Source organism: Pipistrellus kuhlii, unplaced genomic scaffold, assembly GCF_014108245.1.
Source record: "Pipistrellus kuhlii isolate mPipKuh1 unplaced genomic scaffold, mPipKuh1.p scaffold_m20_p_2, whole genome shotgun sequence".
Classification (NCBI taxonomy): domain Eukaryota; kingdom Metazoa; phylum Chordata; class Mammalia; order Chiroptera; family Vespertilionidae; genus Pipistrellus; species Pipistrellus kuhlii.
This window is the reverse complement of record NW_023425515.1, coordinates 103,897,824-103,924,541: the sequence shown is the minus strand read 5'-3', so window position 1 is coordinate 103,924,541 and position 26,718 is coordinate 103,897,824. Positions and strand designations below refer to the sequence as shown.

General features: G+C 37.7%; 1 protein-coding gene across 8 annotated transcripts in view; it reads left to right on the top strand.

The window, feature by feature from the left end:
• Positions 1 to 26,718, top strand: part of EIF2AK3 (eukaryotic translation initiation factor 2 alpha kinase 3) — a 118,906-nt gene that overhangs the window by 70,764 nt on the left and 21,424 nt on the right. For 3 of the 8 annotated variants that reach the window (XM_036444471.2, XM_045584191.1, XM_036444470.2), the window contains exons 4-12: positions 1,055 to 1,185; positions 2,129 to 2,360; positions 3,525 to 3,687; positions 5,628 to 5,768; positions 6,816 to 6,938; positions 8,726 to 8,955; positions 9,304 to 9,416; positions 13,019 to 13,141; positions 16,426 to 16,575. In XM_036444471.2, the coding sequence (XP_036300364.1) occupies positions 1,055 to 1,185; positions 2,129 to 2,360; positions 3,525 to 3,687; positions 5,628 to 5,768; positions 6,816 to 6,938; positions 8,726 to 8,955; positions 9,304 to 9,416; positions 13,019 to 13,141; positions 16,426 to 16,575 (1,406 nt within the window). The remainder of the gene's footprint in view (positions 1 to 1,054; positions 1,186 to 2,128; positions 2,361 to 3,524; positions 3,688 to 5,627; positions 5,769 to 6,815; positions 6,939 to 8,725; positions 8,956 to 9,303; positions 9,417 to 13,018; positions 13,142 to 16,425; positions 16,576 to 26,718) is intronic. The other 5 variants (XM_045584194.1, XM_045584193.1, XM_045584192.1 and 2 more) reach the window with 5 other exon arrangements.

Here is a 26,718-nt window from a genome sequence, read left to right as displayed (position 1 = left end):
TAATTAAAAACATTTTTTAGAAAGGTAAAAATCTTTTTTTAATTCCTAACACCTTGTTATTTGACTGTCTTATATATAGATTTAAGACTAAAACAAGGAAAAATAGAAAAATTACCTTTTGAACCTGAGTTTTTCATACTTGGGCAATTCCCTGTGTAAGTGTTAGGTCCGTAGCACTTGCTGCAGATCCTTCTACTTCTCCACCTCCTGATACTGCAGTGCACTGAGGAGGCCTCAAGTCCTCTGTGTATTTCAGAATTTTCTTTAAACACAGTCATGAACCAGATCCTCAGGTCCCTGATTTGATGTGCTTCTGCAAAATTCTGGTATTCTAGTAGGTATGTTTCTTTCTGTTAGGATTTTAGTTTGGTTCATATTAAGCATTTTCCTTTTTCTTTTAATGAAGATTTGAAGGAAGTACTTTGAAATACTGCAGCTATTAGAAGAGGTTCAAAATTTTAAAAACCAACTACTTCTGTAATGTGGAAACTCTGAGGTTGATTATGTTTTTAATTCATCAGAAATTATATTGATCTTGTTAAGATATCAAGACTGGTTACCTATTTCTTTTTGTATCTTCTATGGAATGCTCAAAGTAAGACTAAAATGATCTAAGTCCTTAAAATCATTCCCTGGAATATTCATTGCTGCTTTTATGGTTCAAAATAACTAATTTTAGGGGTTGGTAATCTAAGATGCTTCTTAATAGTTGGGTGCTTCGTCCATACTTTTCTTTTTTTAAAATATAAATGATAGATTCTTTTAATAGCCCTGGCCTCCTGTAACTTGTATTTTTTAAAACTAATTAAAAATATATTTTTATTAATTTTAGAGAAGAAGGGAGAAGGAGAGAGAGAGAGAAACATCAATGATGAGAGAGGATCATTAATCGGCTGCATCCTGCATGTCCCTTGCTGGGGATGGGGATTGAACCTGCAACCTGGACACGTACCCTTTAGTGGAATCAAACCTGGGACACTCCAGTCCATAGGCTGACACGCTATCACCTGAACAAAACCAGCTAGGGCTAAACTAATTTTATATGTTTTTTCAGGTGAGGTACATCTGTTCAGCGTTGGGTTGTCGCCGATGGGATAATGATGAAATGGAACAAGAAGACATCCTGCTTCTGCAACGCACCCAGAAAACTGTTAGAGCTGTTGGGCCTCGCAAGGGCAATGAGAAGTGTGTATTCAGATCATGTTGCTGCTAGTATTATTTAGAATCACACCAAGACTAAAACTATTCAGATTTTTCTTTGCAGATTTTCTGAATTCTTTTGCTTCCCTAGAAGCATACTATTCTTTAAAGAAAAATGTAAGCCCTAAATTAAAAATGGCCTCATGATTATTAACAAATTCTGTACTGGGTTTCTCTTCATATGCTCAGGATTTGGTAACTAGAAGGAGTCTCATACAATGTTGATATATGAGTTTAGTCTTAGGTTAATGATATTTTTCAGAGCAAGCTTACTGATCAACATTTTTTCAATACAAAAATCTCTCAAGAGAAAGTTAATGTGCTTTATTTCACCTTGGACTGTTTTGACTTTGAGTTCTCTCTGTTATGTAATAGTTTCATAGTTTTTCTGATTACCCTGATTTTAAAATAATAATTTAGTCTATTTTCTTCTTAAAGTATGAAGATACAATTTATTTGGTCAATTTTTTTTTCCAAATAATAAATTCTTACATAATTTTTACTTTTAAATATATGATTAAAAATAAGATGGTTGGATAAGATATGCTGTTCTTAAATTACTTGAATGAATATGGCCAGACTTGAATTAAGAAGTAAGTCTGACTGCATGCTATCTCATTTTAATATGACTTTTATGTGTTGTTGTTTTTTTAATCATCCTGATTTGGAATTGTGAACATTTGTTAATTTTTGAGAGAAAATCTGTCCCATAGCTGATGTCAGCTCACAACTTTCCAAAACCTGGCTGAGTCAGGACAAAGTTATGCCCTCTAGTGGCATAAATTAGCAGTGCTTCTTTCTTGAAGATTATGTTTTCTTTTTTTTCATCACCAAATCTTAATGTTTGCTATTTCCCTCTAGAAAAGTTATTTATTTGGTTCCCTCTTTTCAAGTGTAAATTTCTAAAACATGCATTTGTAAATTTAAGGTGGAATTTCAGTGTTGGCCACTTTGAACTTCAGTATATTCCAGACATGGAAACTAGAGCCGGATTTATTGAAAGCACTGTAAAACCCAGTCAGAACAAAGAGTCTGAAATTACCTCAGATGTGGAAGAACAGGAAGCTGCCATAGTGGACACAGTGATAAAAGTCTCTGTTGCGGATTGGAAAGTTAAGGCCTTTAATAAAAAGGGAGGACATCTAGAATGGGAATATCAGGTAACTAAAACCACTGAGAATTTATGAACTGTTTCTTCCTTTTTCAGTTTGACCAAATATATTGAATATTGGGAAGTGATCCCAATTTGGATTTTTAACTTGTTCTCTATGCATTAAGAAATTTGTGGTTTTATGCCTGTTAGAATGGTTATTATGAAAAAGACGAAAGAGAGTTGTTGATGAATGGTGTATAATGGTGTATCTATGTGCACTGTTGGTGGGAATGTAGGTGAATTGGTGCAGCCACTGTGGAAAACAGTATGAGCTTCCTTAAAAAATTAAAAATAGACCTTCCATATGATCCAGCAATCCCACTTCTGGGTATATTAGCAAAGGAAGTGAAATTAGTATCTCAAGGAAATATTTTCACTCCCATGTTCACTATAGCATTATTCACAGTAGCCCAAATATGGAATCAGTCTAAGTGTCCATTATTGGATGAATGGTTAAAGGAAATGTGGTGTATATTTTTATAGTAGCATATTATCCAGCCTTAATAAAGGGAATACTGTCATTTGCAACATTGATGAACCTGGAGGACATTATGCTAAGTGAAATGAGCCAGGCAAAAAAATTTAAATATTGCATCATTTCACCTATATGTGGAATCTAAAAAAAGTTGAGATTATAGAAGCAGAGGTTAGGTGGTTAGGAAAAAGGAGAAATGGGGAGATGTTGGTCAGGGGTACAGAGTTTCAGTTATGCAGGATGACTAAATTCTGGAGATGTAATGTATAGCATAGTGACGAGAGTAGTTGGTAATTCTGTTTTGTATACTTGAAATTTGCATGAGTAAAGATCTTTAAAAAAAAACTTTCTAGCTTTATTGAGTAAAATTGACAAGTAAAAATTGTATCTATTTGGTTTGTACATTGTGCTGATTTGATGTATATATACATTGTGAAATTCTTACCACACATACAAAGTAACTGTGAGGTGATAACTATGTTAATTAGCTTAATTATGCTAATAATTCCACAATGTACACATATATCAACATATCACATTTTGCTTTATATATACATTTTTTGTCAATTATACCTTAATAAATCTAGAAAAATAAAAAATTTAAAATAAATTTGTGATGTTAAATAGCATTTTATGAGCTGGAATACATAAAGAATGCTTCAAATTATTTTAAACTTTTTTTCCACTTTTGTTTAGTTTTGTACTCCCATTGCATCTGCCTGGTTGGTGAAGGATGGCAAAGTTATTCCCATCAGTCTTTTTGATGATACAACTTATACATCTAATGATGGTGTTTTAGAAAATGAAGAAGATATTGTAGAAGCTGCCCGAGGAGCCACAGAAAGTAGTGTTTACTTGGGTGAGTGTCTCTTATCTAATGATAATACAAATTAACATCTAGATTTGATTTCTACACAGTGCTGATAATAATTTTAATTCCTAAGTATGTTCTCTGCTTTAGATTGCTCTGAGATTTATACTTTGGTTTCCATTCATGCTATTTTGTTTCATTTAACCAATTCTGAAACTTTTAATTACTATAGCTTTTTTACTCTCTGAGACCTGTATTAGGAAGGCTTAGAAATGTTGCCATTATATATATCCTATATAATAAAAGGCTAATATGCAAATCAACTGGACAGCAGAATGACTGGTTGCTATGTTATGCACTGAGGTGGGGGAGAGTGTCCCTCAGCCCAGCTTGCACCCTTTCCAATCCTGGACCCCTCAGGGGATGCTCGACTGCCTCTTGCAATCTGGGACCGCTGGCTTAACCACTGGCTCCTAACTGCTCGCCTGCTTGATCAACACTAACCCCTCTGCCTACCTACCTGATCGCCCCTAACCCCTCTGCCTGCTTACCTGATCATCCCTAACCACCTCTGCCTGCCTCCTTGATTGCCCCTAACTGCTCCCCTGCTGGCCTGATCACCCCTAACTGCTCCCCTGCTGGCCTGATCACCCCTAACTGCCTCTGCATCTCCCCACCACCCGGGACCCAGGATTCCCTCTTCTGGCCACTCATAGGTACCCGGGACCCAGGTGTCCCTCTCTCTGGCCGACATCAGGCACCCAGGACCCGGGCCAGCTTCGCCTAGGCTGGCCACAGCTGTAGGGGACTGTGGAAGGGGGCGGTTTCTCCCTCTCCTGGGCTGCAGCTGCAGGCATAGCCACTAGTACCCAGGACTATGGGGTGGGTGGCTTGTTCCTCTCCCAGGCCACAGTCTGGCTGGTCCCCATTCCTCTCTTCCCAGTGTTGAGTGTCTGAGTCCTTATGGCATGATGACATGAGGGCCTGATGACCATTTGCATATCAGCTCTTTATTATATAGGATGATTTCAAATTACTGATATGTCCTTAAAGTCTAAAACTTTTTACATTTGTATTTGTACTTACAATTTGTTCCTCCCTTGAAGATTATGTTTATTGATTTTTTTTAAAAGACATGGATGAATTTTTTAAAAATATATTTTTATTTATTTCTGAGAGGAAAGGAGAGGGAAAGAGAGATAAGAAACATCAATGATGAGAGAGAATCATTGATCGACTGCCTTCTGCACATCCCCCACCTGGGATTGAGTCTGCAATCCAGGCATGTGACCTTGACTGGAATCAAACCTGGAACCCTTCAGTCTGCATGCCAACGCTCTATCCACTGAGCCAAACCAGCTAGGGCTTTTTTTTTTTTTTTTTTTTTTTTTTTGCATCTATACAACTTATCTGAAAAATAAAAATAAAATTTTGAAGTGCTTCTAGGCAATTGAAGGCCTTTAGTATAATAACTTTAAAAAACCCTGAATCTAATTTTTGAACTAGTGTTGGTGGTCAGATACATATTTCTTTAAGCTCACCACTCTTCTCAATGAAATGCATGAATTTGAAAGATTAACACATGTTTTATGGTAATATTTAACTGAATTGTTAGCAATGTCTCTGGAATTATAGATATTTAAGTTTCCTTAAGGAGAATGTTACTTCATCTAAATTATTAACCTCATAAGAGTACAATGACTTCTTCAAATTTTCCTACTGAGTGAGTTTTCCAGTAATGACTGAAAGTTGTTATTCAGTGAGAAACATTGATTGGACCTTATGTATAACTTTCCTCCCATATTTTTATTGAATAGCCTTTGGGTCCTTTGAGTGCATCAAGCATGATTCTTCTCTGAGAAGAGTTATGTAATACATGAAAGATAACTATAATTAACCTAATATTATTAAATCAAAGTGAGCCTTTTTGAAAAAGAATTATTGGTATTTGATTCCAAACATAATTGATAATGTTCTGGTTGATTCAGGAACGTACAGAGGCCAGCCATATCTGCAGACATCTGTCAGAATTTCAGAAAAGTTTCCTACAAATCCCAAGGCCTTGGAATCTGTTAATAATAAAAATGAAATTATTCCTTTGCCAACAATCAAATGGAAACCCTTAATACGTAAGTTGTAAACTTCTTAAAAGTTTATTAACGTGTTCACAGGGCTGATGATGATGTCTATTCCTAGTTTTGACTGTCACAGAAATTACAACATTATATTCTCTGATAAACTAGAAAGATATTTCAGATGTTATGCATTTTTTAAAATCCTCACCTGAGCACATGTTTACAGAGAGGAAGGGGGTGGCAGGAGAGGGAAACATTGATCAGTTGCCTTCCCTACACACCCCAACTGGGATCAAACCTGTAACCCAGGTAGGTACCCTGACCAGGAATCGAACTGGCAAACTTTCGGTGTACAGTATGACACTCAACCAACTGAGTCACTCCAGCTGGGCAGTTGTTAATGAATTTTTTATTTTATTTTATTATTTTTAAATATATATTTTTATTGATTTCAAAGAGGAAGAGAGAGCTAGCAACATCAGTGATAAGAGAGAATCGTTGATAAGCTGCCTCCTACACCCCCCTAATGGGGATCGAGCCTGAAACCTAGGCATGTGCCCTAATGGGAATTGAACTGAGACCTCCTGTTTATAGTCAGTGCTCAACCACTGAGTCACTATGACTGGGCAATGAATTTTAATTAGCATTTAGAACATGGTTTCATTAAAATAGCAGTTGCTTCACTAGAATGCAATGTTAATAAAATATTTCTCTCTACAATTTAGAAAAACTTTTAACCATTCACCAACCATGCCTGTGTGTTAGCTCTTAACCTACCTATATCAACAATATTTATGAAAAAATTATCTGGTCATATCAAATTTTTTGAAACATTAATGAGTTAAAATAAAATACTAGGCTACCTACTTTCTTCAGTTATCTTTTTGTCCCTTATGTATATTTTTTATCACATGCTTTTAATTTGTTTATAGGATTCGTCTTCTCTACAAGACTGCTTTTTAAGGGAAAGAACCTTGAGCCATTTGCTTGACTTCCATGTTTGAACTAAACTGTAGTTGAATAGCTGTTTTTTTTTAATGAATGCGGTACATGTGTTTTCATGAAAGTCATTGCAGTTAAGCTTTTTACATTTTCTTTTAGATTCTCCTTCAAGAACGCCTATCTTGGTAGGGTCTGATGAATTTGACAAATGTCTTAGTAATGATAAGTTTTCTCATGAAGAGTACAGTAATGGTGCACTTTCAATCTTGCAGTATCCATATGGTAAGTATGATTACACTTGGATTGAAAATGCTGTTTTGTTTCTAATTTATGTATTGATTTGAAATTAATTATCTAATTCAAATGAAAAGTAGTTATTTGGGGGTAGGGTTAGAAAATAAAATACTGTGAAAGGCAATATTGTGAATGTCAGCCAAGTTGCAAACTCCAAAGTCAGATTGCCAGAGTTCAAATTAGTTTTGCCACATACTGAGATGGGAACCTAACTTTACTGTCTTGGTAAAACATTTGTAAAACAAGGATGGTGACCCTCATGTCTGTTTCTTGGGGTGTTGTGAGATCTAAGTGAGATAATGCGCATACAGTGTTAACATAGTGCCTGGCAAGCTATTCTTACTAGTTCTTATTCAGTTATCAGCATATATAATGTATTATAGTAAAAATAAAATCAGTCAGTATAATGAAGAAAACAGGTGTTTCCATAGAGCTATGTGAAAATGCTGTAAAATGAGGTTTTAATTTTGTTCGTAGATAAATTATTGCAAAAGTCAAGAATAGGTGAACCCTGCTGGGACTGGTTTGGCTCAATGAATAGAGCGTCGGCTTGGGGACTGAAGGGTCCCGGGTTCGATTCCGGTCAAAAGCATGTACCTTGGTTGCGGGCATATCCCCAGTAGGGGGTATGTAAGAGGCAGCTGATCAATGACTCTCTGTCATCTATGTTTCTAACTCTCTATCTTTCTCCCTTCCTCTCTGTACAAAATCAATAAAATATATATTTTTAAAAAAATAGGTGAACCCTGTCATGAAATACATTCATATATATTTAAAGTTAGGATATATTTATATACAAAAGTCTTTTGAACAGTTAGATATAAAAAAGTCCTCACATCTGCATTAGACAAAACAGATTCCTCATCAGTAACCTTAGATGCTAGGACTGGGAAATGATTGTAGAACTTAAATTGATAAAAACAAAATAAAACAGAGGGCTCTGAACTAGAAACAGCAGCCTTTATCTAATTTGACCAAAATTCTGGGTAATAGAGAACTGTGTAATCTGCCCACAAAATTCAGTAAAGGAGACAAACTCACTTAGTGTGGAATGAACCAGGGAGTATGATAGAGATGTTTTCCTTTCAGCCTGTGAAGAATGATTCATGGTAAAATCTGGCATTTGATTGACCCTAAATGAAAGTAAAGTTTAAAATCCTTCAAGGAAGTTGAGTGCTGTCTAATCCTTTTCTTGCATTTAAAGGATTAATGAGTTAATCCTTTAATGAATTAATGAGTTATTAATGAACTAATCAGTGGGATGCTCCTTACATTATTTCTAGTTTTATTATTAAATATAAGGAAAATTAATGATACTCATGGAATAAATATATTATGCAAAAAATATATTTGCATAATAAAAAAGAAAAATCAAATAAATGAGGCTATCAAATGTCTTAAGGAAGAGATGAGACTTTTACCAAAGGAAGAAATGTTATGTTATAAGTCATAGGAAAATTGATAATTTTTAAAAAATATTTTTTATTGATTTTTTACAGAGAAGAAGGGAGAGAAATAGAGAGCCAGAAATGTCGATGAGAGAGAAACATCCACCAGCTGCCTCTTGCACACCCCCTACTGGGGATGTGCCCACAACTAACATAGTACATGCCCCTGACTGGAATCGAACCTGGGACCCTTCAGTCCACAGACCGACGCTCTACCACTGAGCCAAACCGGTTTCGGTGGAAAATTGATAATTTTTAATAAAGATGAATCTACTTTGGTTTATCTTTTTAAAAATTAATACAACCTTTTAATATTTGTTTTTGCAGATAATGGTTATTATCTACCATACTACCAGAGGGAGAGGAGCAGACGGAGCATAGGGAGCACCCAAATCACAGTCCGAGTTCTGGAGAGCCCGGACTACAGCAAGAATGTCCGCAGAAAGGACCCTGTTCTCCTCCTACACTGGTGGAAAGAAATAGCTGGGACTATTCTGTTCTGTATCATTACAACAACTTTTATTGTGCGCAGACTTTTCCATCCTCATCCTCACAGAGTAAGACATATTTTAAAATCTAATTTATGTCAGTGTTGTGAGTTTCAAAACCAAAGTGTGTGTATTTGGGAAGTACATTTACTTAAGTTTTACTGTGAAGTCATTGTTGCCCACATGCTGTTTCCACTTTCTTATCTTTTGTTTACTCTTTAACCATTGCAGTATGGCTCCCACCCTATTATTCCCCTTCCTTTCACAAAGGACAGGTGGTATTTTGTGTTCTTATAATGCTTTTCTTTTTCTCAATATTATTTGTTTTTTAATGTTATTTTATAGCTTAAGATAATTAGCTAGCTTTAATTCAGATTTGTACTAATAGTGATTTCCCCTCTCCCTCCATTTTATCAGCAAAGAAAGGAATCTGAAACTCAATGTCAAACTGAAAATAAATATGATTCTGTAAGTGGAGAAGCTAATGATAGTAGCTGGAATGACATAAAAAATTCTGGATATATATCACGGTAAGAATCTTGTCATAAAATATGTATGGATGCTGTAGCTTCTGGTGGCGGCTATTTAGATCTAAGAAATGACCTACAAAGTAAGATCTTGCTTATCTATTTTTTTAAAGTGTGAATAGGTAAATAAAATGTAGACTCAACCTTCCTGTCACTTAAACTTATTCAAACGAGCATCGACCTATGAACTAGGAGGTCACGGTTCAATTCCGTTCAGGGCACATGCCAATAGAGGGTGTGCAGAAGGCAGCTGATCAATGATTCTGTCTCATCATTGATGTTTCTCTCTCCCCTTCTCCTTTCCTCTTTGAAATCAATAAAAATATATATTTAAAAACAAAAACAAGCCGGGACCGGTTTGGCTCAATGGATAGAGCGTCGGCTTGGGGACTGAAGGGTCCCGGGTTCGATTCCGGTCAAGGGCATGTACCTTGGTTGCAGGCATATCCTCAGTAGGGGGTGTGCAAGAGGCAGCTGATCGATGACTCTCTCATCGATGTTTCTAACTCTCTATCTCTCTCCCTTCCTCTCTGTATAAAATAAATAAAATATATATATTTTTAAAAACAAAAACAAAGTGGGATATACCCTAAAATGAATAGAAATAGAGTGTTACAGAAGTTTAACTGCCAGTTACTTAAAAAAAAAAACAAAAAAAAAACTTTTTAATTGATTTCAGAGAGGAGAGGGAGTGAAAGATAGCAACACCAATGATGAGAGAGAATCATTGATCAGCTGCCTCCTACAGACCCCACCCTGGGGAATAACCCCCCAACCTAGGCATGTGTCCTGGTTCATAGGTTGACGCTCAACCACTGAGCTACGCTAGCCAGGCTTACTGCTAGTTTCTTGAAGCAGAATTTACTAAGTGCCTAACAAATGGTAAGGATTTTAAGACCCTTGCTAATGAAGATGCTGATTATTTTGTCAGTGGCCAGCAATACCAGTAGGCAGTGAGAAAAGGACAGTGAGAGAAGAGATCCAGTAACTCCTGATGGGTAATCTGCCATGGAGCCATTCATTGTTTATTTAGCATTTACTTTGAACACTGTGCAGGAAAGTATTTCAGGCTTTGAGAGAAAGAGAAAGACAGAGCCTGTCCTGGAGGAACTTAAAAGTCTATGGGGTAGGTAATAGTGGGTCAAAAAACAAACATATGAGAAAAAGCCATGAACTAAGTGACTAACTCTGGTTGTGATGATTCAAGAGGACATCATTAATGAGGCCATATCTCCTAAAGAAGGAATATGCTAATTAAACTTCACACTGTTGCAAAGATGGCAGCGCCCACAGCCATTAAGGAGGGAATATGCTAATTGACTGCCATGTCCTCAAAGATGGTGGTGCCCACAGCCACAAGATGGCAGTGCCCAGTTCCTTCAGCCCCGCCTGCCTCCATAAGTCCCCCAGTATTCTCAGCCCCCAGCCGTCCAGGGCCGGCCCAAAGCACAGGCAAGTCTTGAATGGTGGCTGCCCAGCCGATGCCCAAGGTGCAGGCAAGTCTTGGATGATGGCTGTCCAGCTGCCCAGGGCTGCCCAAGGCTCAGGTAACCAGGGCTGGCCGAGGCTTGTGCTGCTGGCAGTGGCAGCGGCAGAGGTGTGATGGGGCCTCGCCTTCCCCTGATCGCTGGGTCGCCTCCCACTCCAGAGGGCTCCCAGACTATGAGAGGGGGCAGGCCAGGCTGAGTGCCCCCCTCCAGTGTATGAATTTTCATGCAGCAGGCCTCTAGTTTTAAATATATATATATATATATATATTTTATTTTATTTTATTTTATTTATTTTATTTTAGAGAGGAAGGGAGATGGAGAGATAGAAACATACTTGATGAGAGAAAATCATTGATAGGCTGTGAGGCCACATTTTAATTGAAGCTTAAATCATATATAAGTAAAAGTTAGGTAGTTAAGAAATAGGAGTAGGAGTGAGATATGATGAATAAATATATTTTCAAGGCTGCTGTGAAGAGAATTAGAATAATGTATTCCTAAGTTGAATGACTTAATTTTCCTTTAATGTTATTCATTTTGAAGAATAGAGCTGATTTTTTTTTAAATGTAGGAGTTCTGTAATAATACCTAATGTATGCTGCGTGTATATTACATTATTAAGAGTACGTGTTCTGGATTCAGTCCTGAGTCTGAGTCCCAACTTTTCATTTGTCAGTTGGGACCTTAGGCAAGCTGTTACATATATTTATAGGGTCTATAAGCATATATAAGATGTTTTTCTTTTCAGAAAACATTTCCATTTGGGTGTTTTCTCTAACATAGGAAGGTAATCCAATTGGCCCTCCAAGAGTAGGACATGAACTTTATGGGCTTTTGCAGTTGGGGAGATGGATTTGTACTGAAATACCTTGACCAGCTATTCTTAGGGGTACATATTTTTATTCTTCATTCTCTGTGAAGGTAATTGGTGCATGGAGGGTTGGAATCCATTACCTTTACTCATGAACTCCTTATTCTAACCAGCTGAGCCAACTACTAAATTAACTTGAGTGTTCTAAATCATAAATTTAGCCTTATAAGAAATATGACCTAATTCAATTCTTCCTCCATGTGGCTGGAAGGATAACTACCATAGCATGCATGCATGCCTTCATTCATTCACTTATTAATTCATGCATTATTCAGTAGATATTTGCTAGACCTTCTATTTGCCAGGTAAGCCCATGCTCTGAAAATACAAAGAGAAATGAGAATGTGCGCCTGCGTTCAAGGTCCTCCCAGTGGCAGTGGGAGAGTGAACTGCATACAAATAACTGCAAAATGTTGAGATTAAGTTTAAATAGTTCAAAGTACTCTATGCAAAGTGCTGGAAGAACATTAAGACTGGGGTGTACGAAGATTAGCAGAATGAAGGAAGAATACAAAGAATTAGGCCATCCCAGTGGAACAAATAGCATAAGGAAAAGCTCTGATATTATGAGAGGACATGGTGCAAAGTTGGTTGGAATATACAGTGCAGGTAAGTGAGGTCGGGCACCAAAGGGGAAAAAGGCTACAGTATGGAGGTCCATCTGTAAGTAACTGATGGTGAGTTAGCTTCTGTCTGAATACTTTTAGCTATGAGCATATATCAGCTCATGAGGCAGCCCCGCCAATTATAGATTGTTTTGGTTCCTAGAGCAATTTCTGGCTTGAAAAGTACTTAATTGTAATAGGATTGATTAGATTTGTTCATAAAACTATCAGGTACTGACATAAGATTAAGATACATTTTTTAATTGAATACAGAATACTACAGGAAGTAAAAGGTTAGAGAAGTAAGAATAGAATATTTTGGTAAATGATAAAATATTGGATAAGACAGAACAGTACTACAGTTGCTTTAAGAACAAGGGCTTAACAAGTATTCCCAATGAAGCAGAAGCTTTTATATTTTTTTAAGTTTCCTAAGGAAAGAATTAGAATGTTTTTGCTTAATTTATACAAACACAAGAACAAAGAATGCATTTAGTAGAATTTGTAATTTTTATTAATATGTCTGGCAGATTTACTGAATTTATACATTTTAAATATCACAAAGTTAGATTGAACTGATTATTACCGTACTATAAAATGTAAAACTACTTAATTTTTTTTTTTTTTTTTTTTTTTTAGATATCTAACAGATTTTGAACCAATTCAGTGTTTGGGTCGTGGTGGGTTTGGAGTTGTCTTTGAAGCTAGAAACAAAGTAGATGACTGCAATTATGCTATCAAGAGAATCCGTCTCCCCAACAGGTAATGAATGGTACTTTTAGTCAACTTGGGGTTAGAGCTGTATGACCTAATCTATAGGCAGTATGTCCTTACTATACTCCAGAGAGACTATAGAAAACAGTTTCTAGACTACTGAATCTTATGTTTTAAGTGCTACCATGTAACCAGTTGTCCAAAAATGTGATCTACTTTGGTTGTTTTGAATCTGCTTTTTAAAATGTGCCCCCTTTTTTATTTTTAACAACTCATAATTTTCCTATAGTGAATTATAGTGACTATAATTTTAATACATGGCATCATTTTAAAATATCATTTATTGTGGAAAATTAGGAAAAGTATTAAAATAAAAAAATTCTATTTTTTTCTACTCAGCAATATCATTTATTAAATTTAAAAGTATTTCCTTTTGATTTTTTTCCTGATCATAAGTTTACCTAATTATCAATCCAGAATAGTTTAATCTCTTACATTGTATCCTCAGCATTTTTCATGTTAATAAGAGTACTAGTGCGGAAACCGGTTTGGCTCAGTGGTAGAGCGTCGGTCTGCGGACTGAAGGGTCCCGGGTTCGATTCCGGTCAAGGGCATGTACCTTGGTTGCGGGCACATCCCCGGGAGGGGGTATGCAAGAGGCAGCTGGTTGATGTTACTCTCTCATCGACGTTTCTAGCTCTCTATCTCTCTCCCTTCCTCTCTGTAAAAAATCAATAAAATATATTAAAAAAAAAAAAAAAGAGTACTAGTATTTTAGTAAAATGTTAAAATACGTTAAGAGTATTTTAACACTGGATAATAGTCCAGTTAATACATGTGTCATATTATGTTTAACCATTTGTTATTGTTCAGCATTTAAGTTTTCAATTTGTGCAATTAAAAATAACTTTTCAGTGTTCATCTTTTATATAAATATTAGAGGCCTGGTGTACCAGTGAGGTCTCTCAGCCTGGCATGCTTGCAGGATAGGGTGGAAACCAGCTCTCTGACATTCCCCAAGGGATCTTGGATTGCAAGAGGGTGCAGGCCAGGCTGAGGGACCCCACCGATGCATGATCAGGGGTGGGGAGGGATGTGAGAGGTTGGCCAGCTGGGGAAGGACTGCAGGAGGACTCCAGGACATGTCCGGCCTGTCCCTATCAGCCAGACCCCAGCAGCAAGCTGACCTACCAGTCAGAGTGTCTGTCCCCTGGTGATCAGTGCACAGCATAGTGACTGGTTGACCAGTTGACTGTCTGCTCCCCTGGTGGTCAGTACATGTCATAGGGACTGGTCACCTGTCTGTTCCCTGGTAGTCAGTGCCTGTCATATTGAGCAGTTGAGTGGCCTTAGCATATCGTTATCGTATTGCACTTTGATTAGTTGAATGGATGACTGAACACTTAGCATATTAGGCTTTCATTATATAGGATTTGGTCATATCTGTTTCCTTGGGACAGATTCCTAGAAGTAAAATTTCTGACTCAGAACAGTGTTATACTTAAGATGATGAGCTTTCAGAAATGCCTTCCTTTCCACATATTATAGAAGGCTCCTATAGATTTTTCCTCTTTTCTTTTTAAAAAAAATTTTATTGAATTTTATTGGGGTGACATTGGCTAATAGAATTATATAGGTTTTAAGTGTACAATTCTATAATACATTATCTATATATTGTGTGTTCACTACCCCAGGTCAAGTCTCCTTCCATCACCATTTATTCCCTTTTACTGTCTTCTACCTTCCCCAAACCTCCCTTTGATAATCACCATACTGTTGTCTCTATCTGTGAGTTGTTGATTCTTGTTTGTTTCTTAGTTCGTTCACCTTTTTCACCCAGCCCCCAAACCCCTTCCCCTCTAACAGTTGTCAGTCCTGTATCTATGAGTCTGTTTCTGTTTTGTTTGTTAGCTTATTTCATTCTTTAGATTCCACATATGAGTGAAATCATATGGTGCTTATCTTTCTCTGACTGGCTTATTTCACTTAGTATGGATTCTTTTTTTTTTTTTTTTTTTTTTACATTTTTTTCCTTATTTATATTTTATTGATTTTTCACAGAGAGGAAGGGAGAGGGATAGATAACTAGAAACATCGATGAGAGAGAATCATCGACCAGCTGCCTGTTGCACACCCCCTACTGGGGATGTGCCTGCAACCAATGTACATGCCCTTGACTGGAATCGAACCTGGGACCTTTCAGTCCGCAGCCCAACGCTCTATCCACTGAGCCAAACCGGTTTTGGCTTAGTATGGCTATAATGGAGATATGACAATTTGCATGTATCTTTTATTAGATAGGCGATATATACATATATGTGTATGTATGTATACATATGTATGTATTAAAAAAAGAAAAGAGTAGCCTGTCCCTCAGTAGCCAGATGTATAGGGGAGGGATGGCCAAGTACATGAAGAGGCCTGAGCAAAGGCTGTAGGCTGGGACTTAGGTGGTAAAGGACCAGGGAGTGTTCTGGCAAGGGTGGAACAAAAGGTAAGAAGTGGGGTGGAAGAGAAGATAGAAAAGATGGTTTGGAGCACCTTAAATGTCAAGCAAAGGAGTTTAGATTTCATTTCATAGACAGTTGTGTCTTTGAACAGAAGAATGATGTGCTCAAAGTGGAGGTGACTCTGGAGAGGGTGTGTAGATAGTTGACATGAGGAAAAGTTCATAGATGAGAATGTTAGTTTAGTACAACAGCAGTGGGGACAGATGGGAAAGGAATGAGTGTAAAGAATTGAAAAGGAGGAGCTAATCGAATTTGATAACTAGCTGAATATGAGGACCTAGAAGTTGAATTCAGAGGCATACCAGGATTCTCAGAGTTCGGACAGCAATCACAAAGCACAGGAGAAAAGTGGGAGTAGCTGACCACCTCCTGGGGCAGGAATAGAATATAATTTGTACTTATATTGTTTCAGGTGAGAGTAGGATCCTTAGAAATATGAGATTACAACTATCTGAAAAGCTGTCCCAGCAAATTTTAAATCCAGATGCTTTTAAGTTAAACTTCATGCCGTGATAGTCAGTGGTTGAGGCTTGCTTTAAACAAACATGCTTGGACAAGCTTTTTGGATTGTAATATGCTCCCTGTTGGGTGGTCGTTCTCCATCCTCCTGAGCTCTGTTTTCTGAATACTTGACTTTGTTCCTAATCACCCTCCTATTCATTAAAAAACATTAAGCAATAATCTTTAAAGGTCTGTAGTCATCCATTTTTAGTGAGCCAGGACAGCTTTAAAAAAAAAAAAATTAAATGAAGCAATAGATATGCTTATAGCAAAAAACAAAACAAAACTCTAAACATATCTTCTTTATTTTTTTTTTTAAAGGGAATTGGCTCGGGAGAAGGTAATGCGAGAAGTTAAAGCCTTAGCCAAGCTGGAACACCCAGGCATTGTCAGATATTTCAATGCTTGGTTGGAAGCACCACCGGAGAAATGGCAAGAAAAAATGGATGAAATTTGGCTGAAAGATGAAAGGTAACATTGTTAGACATAGACTTAAAAGCTAGTATATCCTTTCAGGTTAGTTTTTTGCTTATGCAAACAAGATATTTCTGTAACTTATAGATGATTGTCTAAAAAAGAAAAATAACAGATTATTATTCTCTCTCATCATGTTTTGAAACATTCTCTAGTCACTTGTTAGGTGAAAGTTCATTTAGTATTTAAACATGAATTTTTTTCCTTTTTTTGTCCAGAACATGAGTTTCTTAATAAATTTATTGGGCTAACATTGGTTGATAACATTATACAAGTTTAAAGTGTGTAATTCTATAATACAGAATCTATAAATTGCATTTTGTGCTCCCCACCCAAAATCAGTTCTTCCTCTGTTCACCATATATTGTAGTTGCCCCCTTTGCTCTCTTCATCCTCCTCTTCCCCTCTGAATAATCATCCTTCTGTTTTTCTGTGTTTATGAGTTTATTAATTTGTTTATTTGTTTGTAGATTTATTTTATAACTCCAGATATGAGTGAAATAATATGGTCTTTTCTCATCTGACTTATTTTGCTTAGTGTGATGTTTTCAAGATTCATCTATGTTATAGCAAATGGCAGCATTTCACCCCCTAACCACTCCACTGCCAGCCTAATTGATGTCTAACTGCTCCCCTGCCAGCTCGTTTGCCCCCAACTTTCCTCCTCTGCTGGCCTGGTCACCCCTAACTTTCCTCCCCTGCTGGCTATCTTGTGTCCACATAGGGGCAGGATCTTTGACCATATTGGGGCAGCCATATTGTGTGTTGGAGTGATGATTAATCTGCATATTACTCTTTTATTAGATAGAATAGAGGCCTGGTGCATGGGTGAGGGCCAGTGGTTTGCCCTGAAGCATGTCCCAGATCAGGGTGGGATATGGGGCAGCCTGAGTGAGAGGCCTCTGGTGGTTTGCAGGCCGGCTACTCCCCCCAGTGACCCAAACAGAGGCCCTGGTATCTGGGATTTATTTATCTTCTACAATTGAAACTTTATAGCCTGGAGTGGAACCAAGCCTCCTGCTCACCCTGTGGCAGCAGCCATTTCTGTTTGGATTTGTTTATCTTCTATAATTGACACTTTGTAGCCTTGAGTGGAGGCTTAGGCCGGCTAGGGCAGGCGGAAAGTTTGGCTTCCTCCGTTGCTGGGGAAATGCCTCCCTCCTGCTCTCTGTGGCTGTTGCCATCTTGGTTGGGTTAATTTGCATATTGCTCTTTTATTAGGTAGGATTTCTTAGGATTTTTACTCTTTTATTAGGTAGGATGCATGTTGGATTTTTTCTAATGCTTTCTCTGCATCTATTGAGCTGATCATGTGATATTTGTCTTTGAATTTGTTTATATAATCTATCACGTTTATTGATTTGCAAATGTTGTACCAGCTCTGCATCCCTGGAATAAATACCACTTGGTCATGGTGTATACTAGAGGCCCCTCAGCCTGGCCTATACCCTTTCACAGTCTGGGACCCCTTGGGGGATGTCTGCTTTCTGGCTTAGGCCTTCTCCCTATCAGGCCTAAGCTGGCAGTCAGATATCCCTCTAGCGGTCTGGGGCTCTTGCAGTCCAGGACTCCTCGCTCTTTACCACCTGCCTGCAGCAGAAGGCGGGAGATGCTCCCACCACTGCCATTGTGCTTGCCAGCCATGAGCCCAGCTTCTGGCTGAGTGGCACTCCCCCTATGGGAGTGCAGTGACCACCCGGGGCAGCTCCTGTGTTGAGCGTCTGCCCCCTTGTGGTCAGTGTCTATCATAGTGGCTGGTCATTCCGAAGTATGGTTGAATTGCATATTAGGATTTTATTATTTAGGATTGCTGGATGCAATTTGCTATTTTGTTGAGGATTTTAGCATCTGTGTTCATCAGGGATATTGGCCTGTAATTCTCTTTCTTTGTAGTATCTTTGTTTTTGGAATTAGGATAATGTTGGCTCATAAATAGAGTTTGGAATTGTACCTTCCTCTTGGATTTTCTGAAATAGTTTGAGGAATATAGGTATTAGTTCTTCTTTGAATGTTTGGTAAAACTCCCCTCTGAAGCTGTCTGGACCTGGGCTTTGTTTGGTGGAAGTGTTTTGATTACTGCTTCTAGTTCAGCAGTTGTTATTGCCTATTTAGGTTTTCTAATTTCTCCTGATTCAGTTTTGGGAGATTATATTTTTCTGTGAATTTGTTTCATCCACATTGTCCAGCTTGTTGGCATATACTAGTTGTTCGTTGTATTTTTCTTACAATTCTTTGTATTTCTATGGTGTTAGTAAATACTTCTCCACTTTTGTTTCTGATTTTATTTATTTGTACCTTCTTTGTTTCTTGATGAATCTGGCTAATGGTTCATCAGTTTTGTTTATCCTTTCAAAGAACCAGCTCTTGGTCTCATTGATTTTTTTTTTTTTTTAGTCTCTATTATTTATTTCTGCTCTAAGCTTTATTTTTTTTTCCTTCTACTTACTCTGGGCTTTTCTTATTTTTCTATTTCTAATTCTTTAAGTTGTAGGGTTAAATAGTTTATTGCTAATTTTTCTTGTTTTTTGAGATATGCCTGTAGTTCTATGAATTTCCCTCTCAGGACTGATTTTGCTTTGTCCCAGACATTTTGGGTTGTTGTGTGTTCATTTTCATTTGTTTCCAGAAAGTTTTTGATTTCTTTCTTGATCTCATTGGTAATTCATTCATTTTTTAATAACATGCTATTTAGCCTTCATATGTTTGAATGTTTTGGGGTATTTTTACTGTAGTTGTTCTCGAATTTCATTCCACTGTTATCTGAGAAGATGCTGATGTGATTTCAATGTTCTTTTATTTGTAGAGACTTGTTTTGTGTCCTAACATGTGGTCTATCTTTGTGGATGATCCATGTGCAGTGGGAAAGGTATATTCTGCTGTGTTGGGGTGATATGTTCTATAAATGTCAATTAAATCTATCTGATCCAGTGTGTCCTTTAGAGTCTCTGTTACCTTACTAGGTCTTTGTCTAGAAATCTGTCCAATGCTGTCAGAGGAATGTTAAAGTTCCCTACTATGACTGTATTGTTGTTGATGTCTTTGTTAAAGTTCCCTAGAAGTTTTTTTTAAAATATATTTAGGTGCTTTTATATTGGTTGCATATTTGTTTTTACCAGGGTTATATCCTCTTTTTGAATAATCCCTTTAGTATTATGTAGTGACCTTTGTTGTCTCTTGTGATGGCCTTCATTTTATTTTTTTAAATATCTCCTTTTGATATTTTTAAAATATATTTTATTGATTATTTTTTACAGAGAGAAAGGGAGAGGGATAGAGAGTTAGAAACATCGATGAGAGAGAAACACTGACCAGCTGCCTCTTGCACACCTCCTACTGGGGATGTGCCTGCAACCAAGGTACATGCCCTTGACCGGAATTGAACCTGGGATCCTTGAGTCTGCAGGCCGACACTCTATCCACTGAGCCAAACCAGTTTTGGCATGATGACCTTCATTTTAAAGTCTATTTTTCAGATATGAGTATTGCTACTCCAGCTTTTATTTTTTCTTTTCCATTTGTATGGAAATTCCACCCCCCCCCCCCCCCCATCCCTTCACTCTCATCAACTGTGTGTCTTTTGAGGTGCGTCTCTTGTAAACAGCATGTAGTTGGGTCATGTTTTTTTATCCATTCAGGTATCCTACACCTTTTGATTGGAGCATTTAATCCATTTATATTTAGGATTATTATTGATAGGTACTTATTTATTTTCCATTTTAATTATGTATGGCTAGGTTTCTCTCTCTGTTTTTTCTCATTTCAGCAGTCCTTTTAGCATTATTTGTAATGCTGGCTTGGTGGTGATGTATTTCTTTATCTTTTTTTTTTTTTTCTGGTAAGCTTTTTATTTGATTATCTATTTTGAATGATAGCCTTGCTGGATATAGTAATCTTGGTCTCAGATCCTTGCCTTCCATTACCTTGAGTACTTTACTTCATGCTATTCTCTTCTGGCCTGTAGAGTTTCTGATAAGAAATCAGGTGTCAGCCTTATGGGAATTCCTCTGTAGGTAACTTTTCTCTTGCTGCCTTTAACACTCTTTCTTTGTCTTTAATTTTTGGCATTTTAATTATGATGTGTCTGGTTGTGGACCTGTTTGCAGTCTTGCTTGGGTTCTATTTGCCTCCTTAACTTGTGTGACTTTTTCCTTTACTAGGTTAGGATAGGTTTTACCATTATTTCTTCAAACACATTCTCTATTCCTTTCTGCCTCTTCTGGCATACCTGCTATTATAATGTTATAACATTTCATATTTCCCACAGCTCCCTTAGCTGTCCTGTTTTTTTAATTGATTTTTTTTTCTCTGATTGATTGATATTTTCAACTCTGTCTTCTAATTCATTGATTCGATCCTCAGCTTTCCCTAATCTGCTGTGTATTCCTTCCAATGTGTTATGTCATTCTTTATCTCTGACTGTTTTTGTTGTTTTTTTTTCATAGTTACTATATCTTTTTTCATGCTGTGGAGCATGTTTACCATCATTACTCTGAACTCTGTTTCAGATAAATTTTTTATCTCTGTTTCATTTATCTTTTCTTCTGGAAAATTCTCTAGTTTCTTCATTTGGAGGTTCTTTGTCTCTTCATTTTGGCTGTCTCTTTTGGTCTGTGACTACATATTAGGTAACTCCTTTACACCTCTCAATTTCTAGTGTCCAACAGTGTTAAAGGCTGTTTCTGAGTAATTAGATCAGGCAAAGGCACAATGCCTCCAGAGACCACCTAACAATCTGTAGGCCAAGGTGTGGGGAGAGTTTATTTCAACAGGGTGGGGTAGTTGCTTTTGCCTGGAGACTAATTGTTATTTTTAATCTCTTAAGTGGCCTCAGGGCAAGGGTTTTTCAATAGGGTCTGTCAACTGTCTTCTCCCCAGGCAAGGCAAATAAATGTCTGTGTGGGAAAGATGTCCTCTGCTGTGTGAGGGAATGCCTCAGCCCAGAAAACTTGAGGTGTCTGCCTTCTGAGCTATAACCCCCAGTTCTGGGTTCTGCTTTCACAGATCCAGTCCACTTCACCCTTTCTTTGGCAGAGCACAAGGTGGGTGGCTCCACAGGGAATTTTGTATGTTGGCCATTTAAGAGGGTGCCTGAATTTTTAGCTGTCACTCCCTGGCAGATAACACCCTGCTGCTTTTCACAGCCAAATGTTATGTGGGTACCGTTTCAGTTTTGGTGCTCTCTGCTGGGGGTCTAGCTTGGGACTAGATCCCAGAATTCTCAGTGGCAACCCCCCACAGCTGAGATATCTCTCCAGGACTTCAGTTGCTGTCTGTGGGTGTCCAGCTAGCCCTTTGGCATCTCCGCCCCTCCTACCAGTCTCCACATTTGGTACTCAGGTATCAGGTTCTCTCCTGTGAGTTTTTGGTTGATCATTCAGGAAGTTTTTCTGTATTTTAATTGTAAATTCCAGTTTGTTCTGGGAGCATGTTCGTGCAACATTCACTTACTCTACCACCATTTTTAATGCTCTCCTTTAGTTTGTTAATGTGGTGTATTAACATTTATTGATTTGCATTCCATCCTTTTGCCCCTGGAATGAACCCCACTTGATTGTGAACTATGATTCTTTTAATGTATTATATTTGATTTGCTAGTGTTTTGTTTAGGATTTTTGCATATATATTCATCAGAGATATTTGTCTGTAATTTGTATGTATGGTATCCTTGTCAGATTTTGGAATCAGGGTAATATTAGCTTCATAAAATGAAGTAGGAATTATTGCCTCTTTTCCAAATTTTTGCAAGAGTATAAGGAGGATCTGTATTAAGTCTTCTTTAAATGTTTTGTGGAATTCAATAGTGAAGCCATCTGGTCCTAGACTTTTATTTTTTTTATTTATTATTATTTTTTTAAAATATATATTTTATTGATTTTTTACAGATTGGAAGGTAGAGGGATAGAGAGCTAGAAACATCTATGAGAGAGAAACATCGGCCAGCTGCCTCTTGCACACCCCCTATCGGGATGTGCCTGCAATCAATGTGCATGCCCTTGACCAGAATTGAACCTGGGACCTTTCAGTCCGCAGACTGACGCTCTACCACTGAGCCAAACCGGCTTTGGCTAGACTTATTTTTGGACAATTTTTGATGACTGTTTTAATTAAGTTTGTTTAGATTTTCCAGTTCTTCATGATTCGTCTAGGAAGTTTATATACTAGTAGTCCTAAGAACTTGTTCATTTATTCTAGGTTATTGAATTTGATGACGTACAGCTTTTCGTGATATGCTTGTATAGTATTTCTGTAGTGTCTGTTGTAACTTCTCTTTTATTTATGATTTTGTTTATTTGAGACTTTTATTGGTGATTTTTGCATCTTTAGCTAGAGGTTTGTTAATTTTATTAATTCTTTTAAAGAACCAGCTCTTTGTTGCATTATTTTTTCTATTGTTTTCTGTTTAATTTAATTCTCTAATTTTTATTTCTTTCCTTCTATTGGGTTTCAGCTTCATTTGTTATTTTCCTTTTCCTTGTTTCTTGTGGTAGGCCTGAAATGCTGTAAACTTTTCTTTTACTATTGCTTTTGCTCCATCCCCCAAATTTTGATATTTCCTATTGTCATTCTCATTTGACTCTGTGTATCTTTTGAACTCTCCTTTTATTTCTCCTGTTATCCAGTAGTTGTTTGGTATCATGTTGTTTAATATCCACATGTTTGTGGTTTTTTTCAGCTTTCTTTTAGCAGTTGATTTCTAGGTTAAAATTATTGTTATCAAAGAATATGCTTGGTATCGTTTCAATCTTCTTAAATTTGTTGAAACTAGTTTTGTGCTCCTACATAATATGGGTTAGCCTTGAAAATGTTCCCTGTGCACTAGAAAAGAATGTATAAAATGGTGTTCTGGGATTAAAAGTTCTGTAAATATTATGTCCATTTGGTTTAATGTGTTATTTAAAGCTGTTTTGATTTTCTCTTTGGATGATCTATCCATTGTTCTCAGTGGGGTATTTAGTTCCCCTATTATAATTGTACTAGAGGCCTGATGCATGAAGATTCATGCAAGAATGGGCCTTCCTTCCCCTGGCTGCCAGCACCACATTCATTCTAGCTGGAGCAGCCTTTCCGCCTTCCCACACTACCCAGAGCTGCTAGGACAGTGTGGAACGCTGGCATCATTGCTGTGGTGATGGTGCAAGCATCCTGCCCCTGGCCACTCAATGCCTGTGTATGCAAATTAACCCACAATCTTTGTTGGGTTGATTTGCATACTCACTCCTGATTGGCTGGTGGGTGTCGTGAAGATACAGTCAATTTGCATCTTTCTCTTTTATTAATGTAATTTTTTTTGTCAGTTTCTCCCTTTAGTCTGTTAGTAGTTGTTTTGAATATTTTGGTGCCTCCAGGCTGAATGCATATTTATTAATAAATATTATGATTTACTGATGTATTCTCTCCTTCATCTTTATAAAATGGCCATCTTTGTCTCTTGTTACCTTTTTTTATCTTGAAATCTATTTTGTATGATATAATTATGGCTACTCCTGCTTTCTTCTGGATGCCATTTGCTTGGAGTATAACCTTGCACCCCTTCTCTTTGAATCCATGTTTGTCTTTGCAGTTGAAATGTGTTTCCTAAAAACAGCAAGCATAAAATTGTTAAAGAACTAAAAGGCAAACTACAATCACAGCAGCAAATGTTTACAAAGGCTACAGCGAAAAATGATGCTGCAGTGAAAGCAAGCTTTATAGTGGCTGAAGAAATTGCCCGTACTTCAAGGTGTTTTTCAGAGGGTGCCTTTTTGAAGCAATGCATGCTAAAAGTGTGTGAGCAAGTATGCCCGGACCAGATACAGAGTTTTCAAAATGTCAGTTTGTCAAGAAACACCATTACAGATAGAGTTCAAGAACTCTCAGGAAATCTATCATCGCAGCTGGCCGAACAGGCATGCAGTTATCTCGCTTTTTCACTTGCTATCGATGAAAGCACAGACAACACTGATACAGCGCAGCTGTCCATCTTTATACGTGCTACAAAGACCGACCTCTCTGTCACTGAGGAACTTTTGGATGTAGCTGCCATGCATGGGACGATGACTGGTAGAGATATATTTGAGGCTGTGGAGAAATCTATAAATAATTTTAAATTACCCTGGGAAAAGTTGGTGGGGCTAACTACCGATGGCGCACCTTCAATGTGCGGAGAAAAGAAAGGCTTGGTTGGACTAATGAAGGAAAGAATGCAAAAAAGTCACTGCCACACACCCTTGATTACTTATCATTGCATTATCCACCAAGAGGCTATGTGTGGAAAAGTTCTGGACATGAATGACATAATGACCACAGTCATTAAAACTATTAACTTTATACGGGCACTTGGCCTGAATCATCGCCAGTTCCAGCAGTTTTTACAGGAGGTGGGTGCAGAGCATGGAGACGTGCCATACCACACAGAAGTAAGATGGCTGAGCAAGAGCGCAGTCCTCAAAAGATTTTTTGAGCTCAGAGAACAAATTGCTCTTTTCATGGAAAGTAAAGGAAAGCCCTTGCCTGAACTGTCGGATCCCGCCTGGCTATGTGATTTTGCTATGATGTGTGACATATGCGAGCATCTCGCCCAACTGAATCTGAAGCTGAAGGGACGCAAACAAGTCATCACGAAGATGTCTGACATGATCACAGCATTCCAGCGTAAACTTCAACTATGGAAGTCCCAACTGGAACAGGACAATCTTGCCCACTTTCCCGTTTGTTTGAGTATCTCAACCACTATTTCTGGTACTTTTCCTTGCAGTCGGCTGGCTACCAAAGTTAGCTGTTTACTAAGTGAATTTGAGCGGCGCTTCTCTGACTTTAGAACACAGCACTCAGGCTTTGACATCTTTGCCAATCCTTTTACAGTTGATGTCAACAATGTGCCCCATCACCTTCAGATGGAGATAATCGAGCTTCAGTCTGACAGTGGCCTGAAATCAAGGTTTCAGGATGTTGAAATTGAGGACTTCTACCCTCTACTGCCCCCTGACTCAATGCCAGAGCTCCGAGTTCATGCTGCCCGTATTCTCTCCATGTTCGGGAGCACCTATCTTTGTGAACAGATGTTTTCAATAATGAATCTGAACAAAAACAAGCACAGATCACGCATTACCCATGACAACCTCCATGCTGTTTTGCGGGTTGCTACAGCCCAAGAAATAAAACCGAACATTGACTCATTGATCCGGGGAAAACGGTGTCAGACATGTAGCCAGAAAACAAAACAATGAGCATTTTTGGTACATTCCAATATTACTGTTTTGCTTGATAGCATGTGAGTTGGTTAACAGCACTGTTAAGGAAAAGATTGTTCCACTCATTTTAAATTCACATTTCTGGTTAACATTGTCAGTTTATGACTGTTCAGTAAACCATTCGGCCCGCGATTTAGGCTGGATTTTAGATTTTGGCCCCTTCTCTGATTGAGTTCGACACTCCTAATCTATAGGCTGATACTCTCTATTCACTGAGCCAAACCAGCTAGAGTTAAGTTCTAGATTTTTACTAATTTCTTAATCTTCAAAATTTCTGATTTTTTTTTTTTTTTTTTTTATAGTTTCAGTGTCTTTGGCAAGGGACTCTTTTTATCTCTTGTCTTTATTTCTGTGCTCTTTGAATTACTCCTCGGACTTTTCTTATATCTCATTGAGTTTTTTCAGAACAACAATCTTGAGTTCTCTGTCATTTAAATCATAGTCTTCCAAGTCTTTAAATTTATTTTCTGGAGATTTTTCATTTTCTTTCTGAACTTCTTTGTTACCTTGGTTATTTGTTGTGATTGATAGATTATTTTTCTGCCTGGGAATTTATGGTAATGAAATATTTTTTAAAAAATATTTTACTCTTCACTGTTTAGCCCCCTTTACCAGGTTAATAAGTAGATGTCTTTCTTTTGTTTTCCAGAAGGTGGTGCTGAAGCACAAGTTTTAATTTTTTCTTACCTGACTTTAGGGTTACCTATGGGGTAATGTGGCCTTGGTTGTGCCCATATTCCTTAGGAAGTGGGCAATGCCCTTATGAAGTGGTTGCCCTGGTCTACAGGCACCACCCTGGTGGTGGGATGTGATGGGTCTCTATGGGTCTCTTGGTCTTATTTCCACTGTCTTCTCTCGGTAGCCAGAAGTTGCAGGCAGAGCCCATCTGTCTGAGTTGACAAGGCTACTA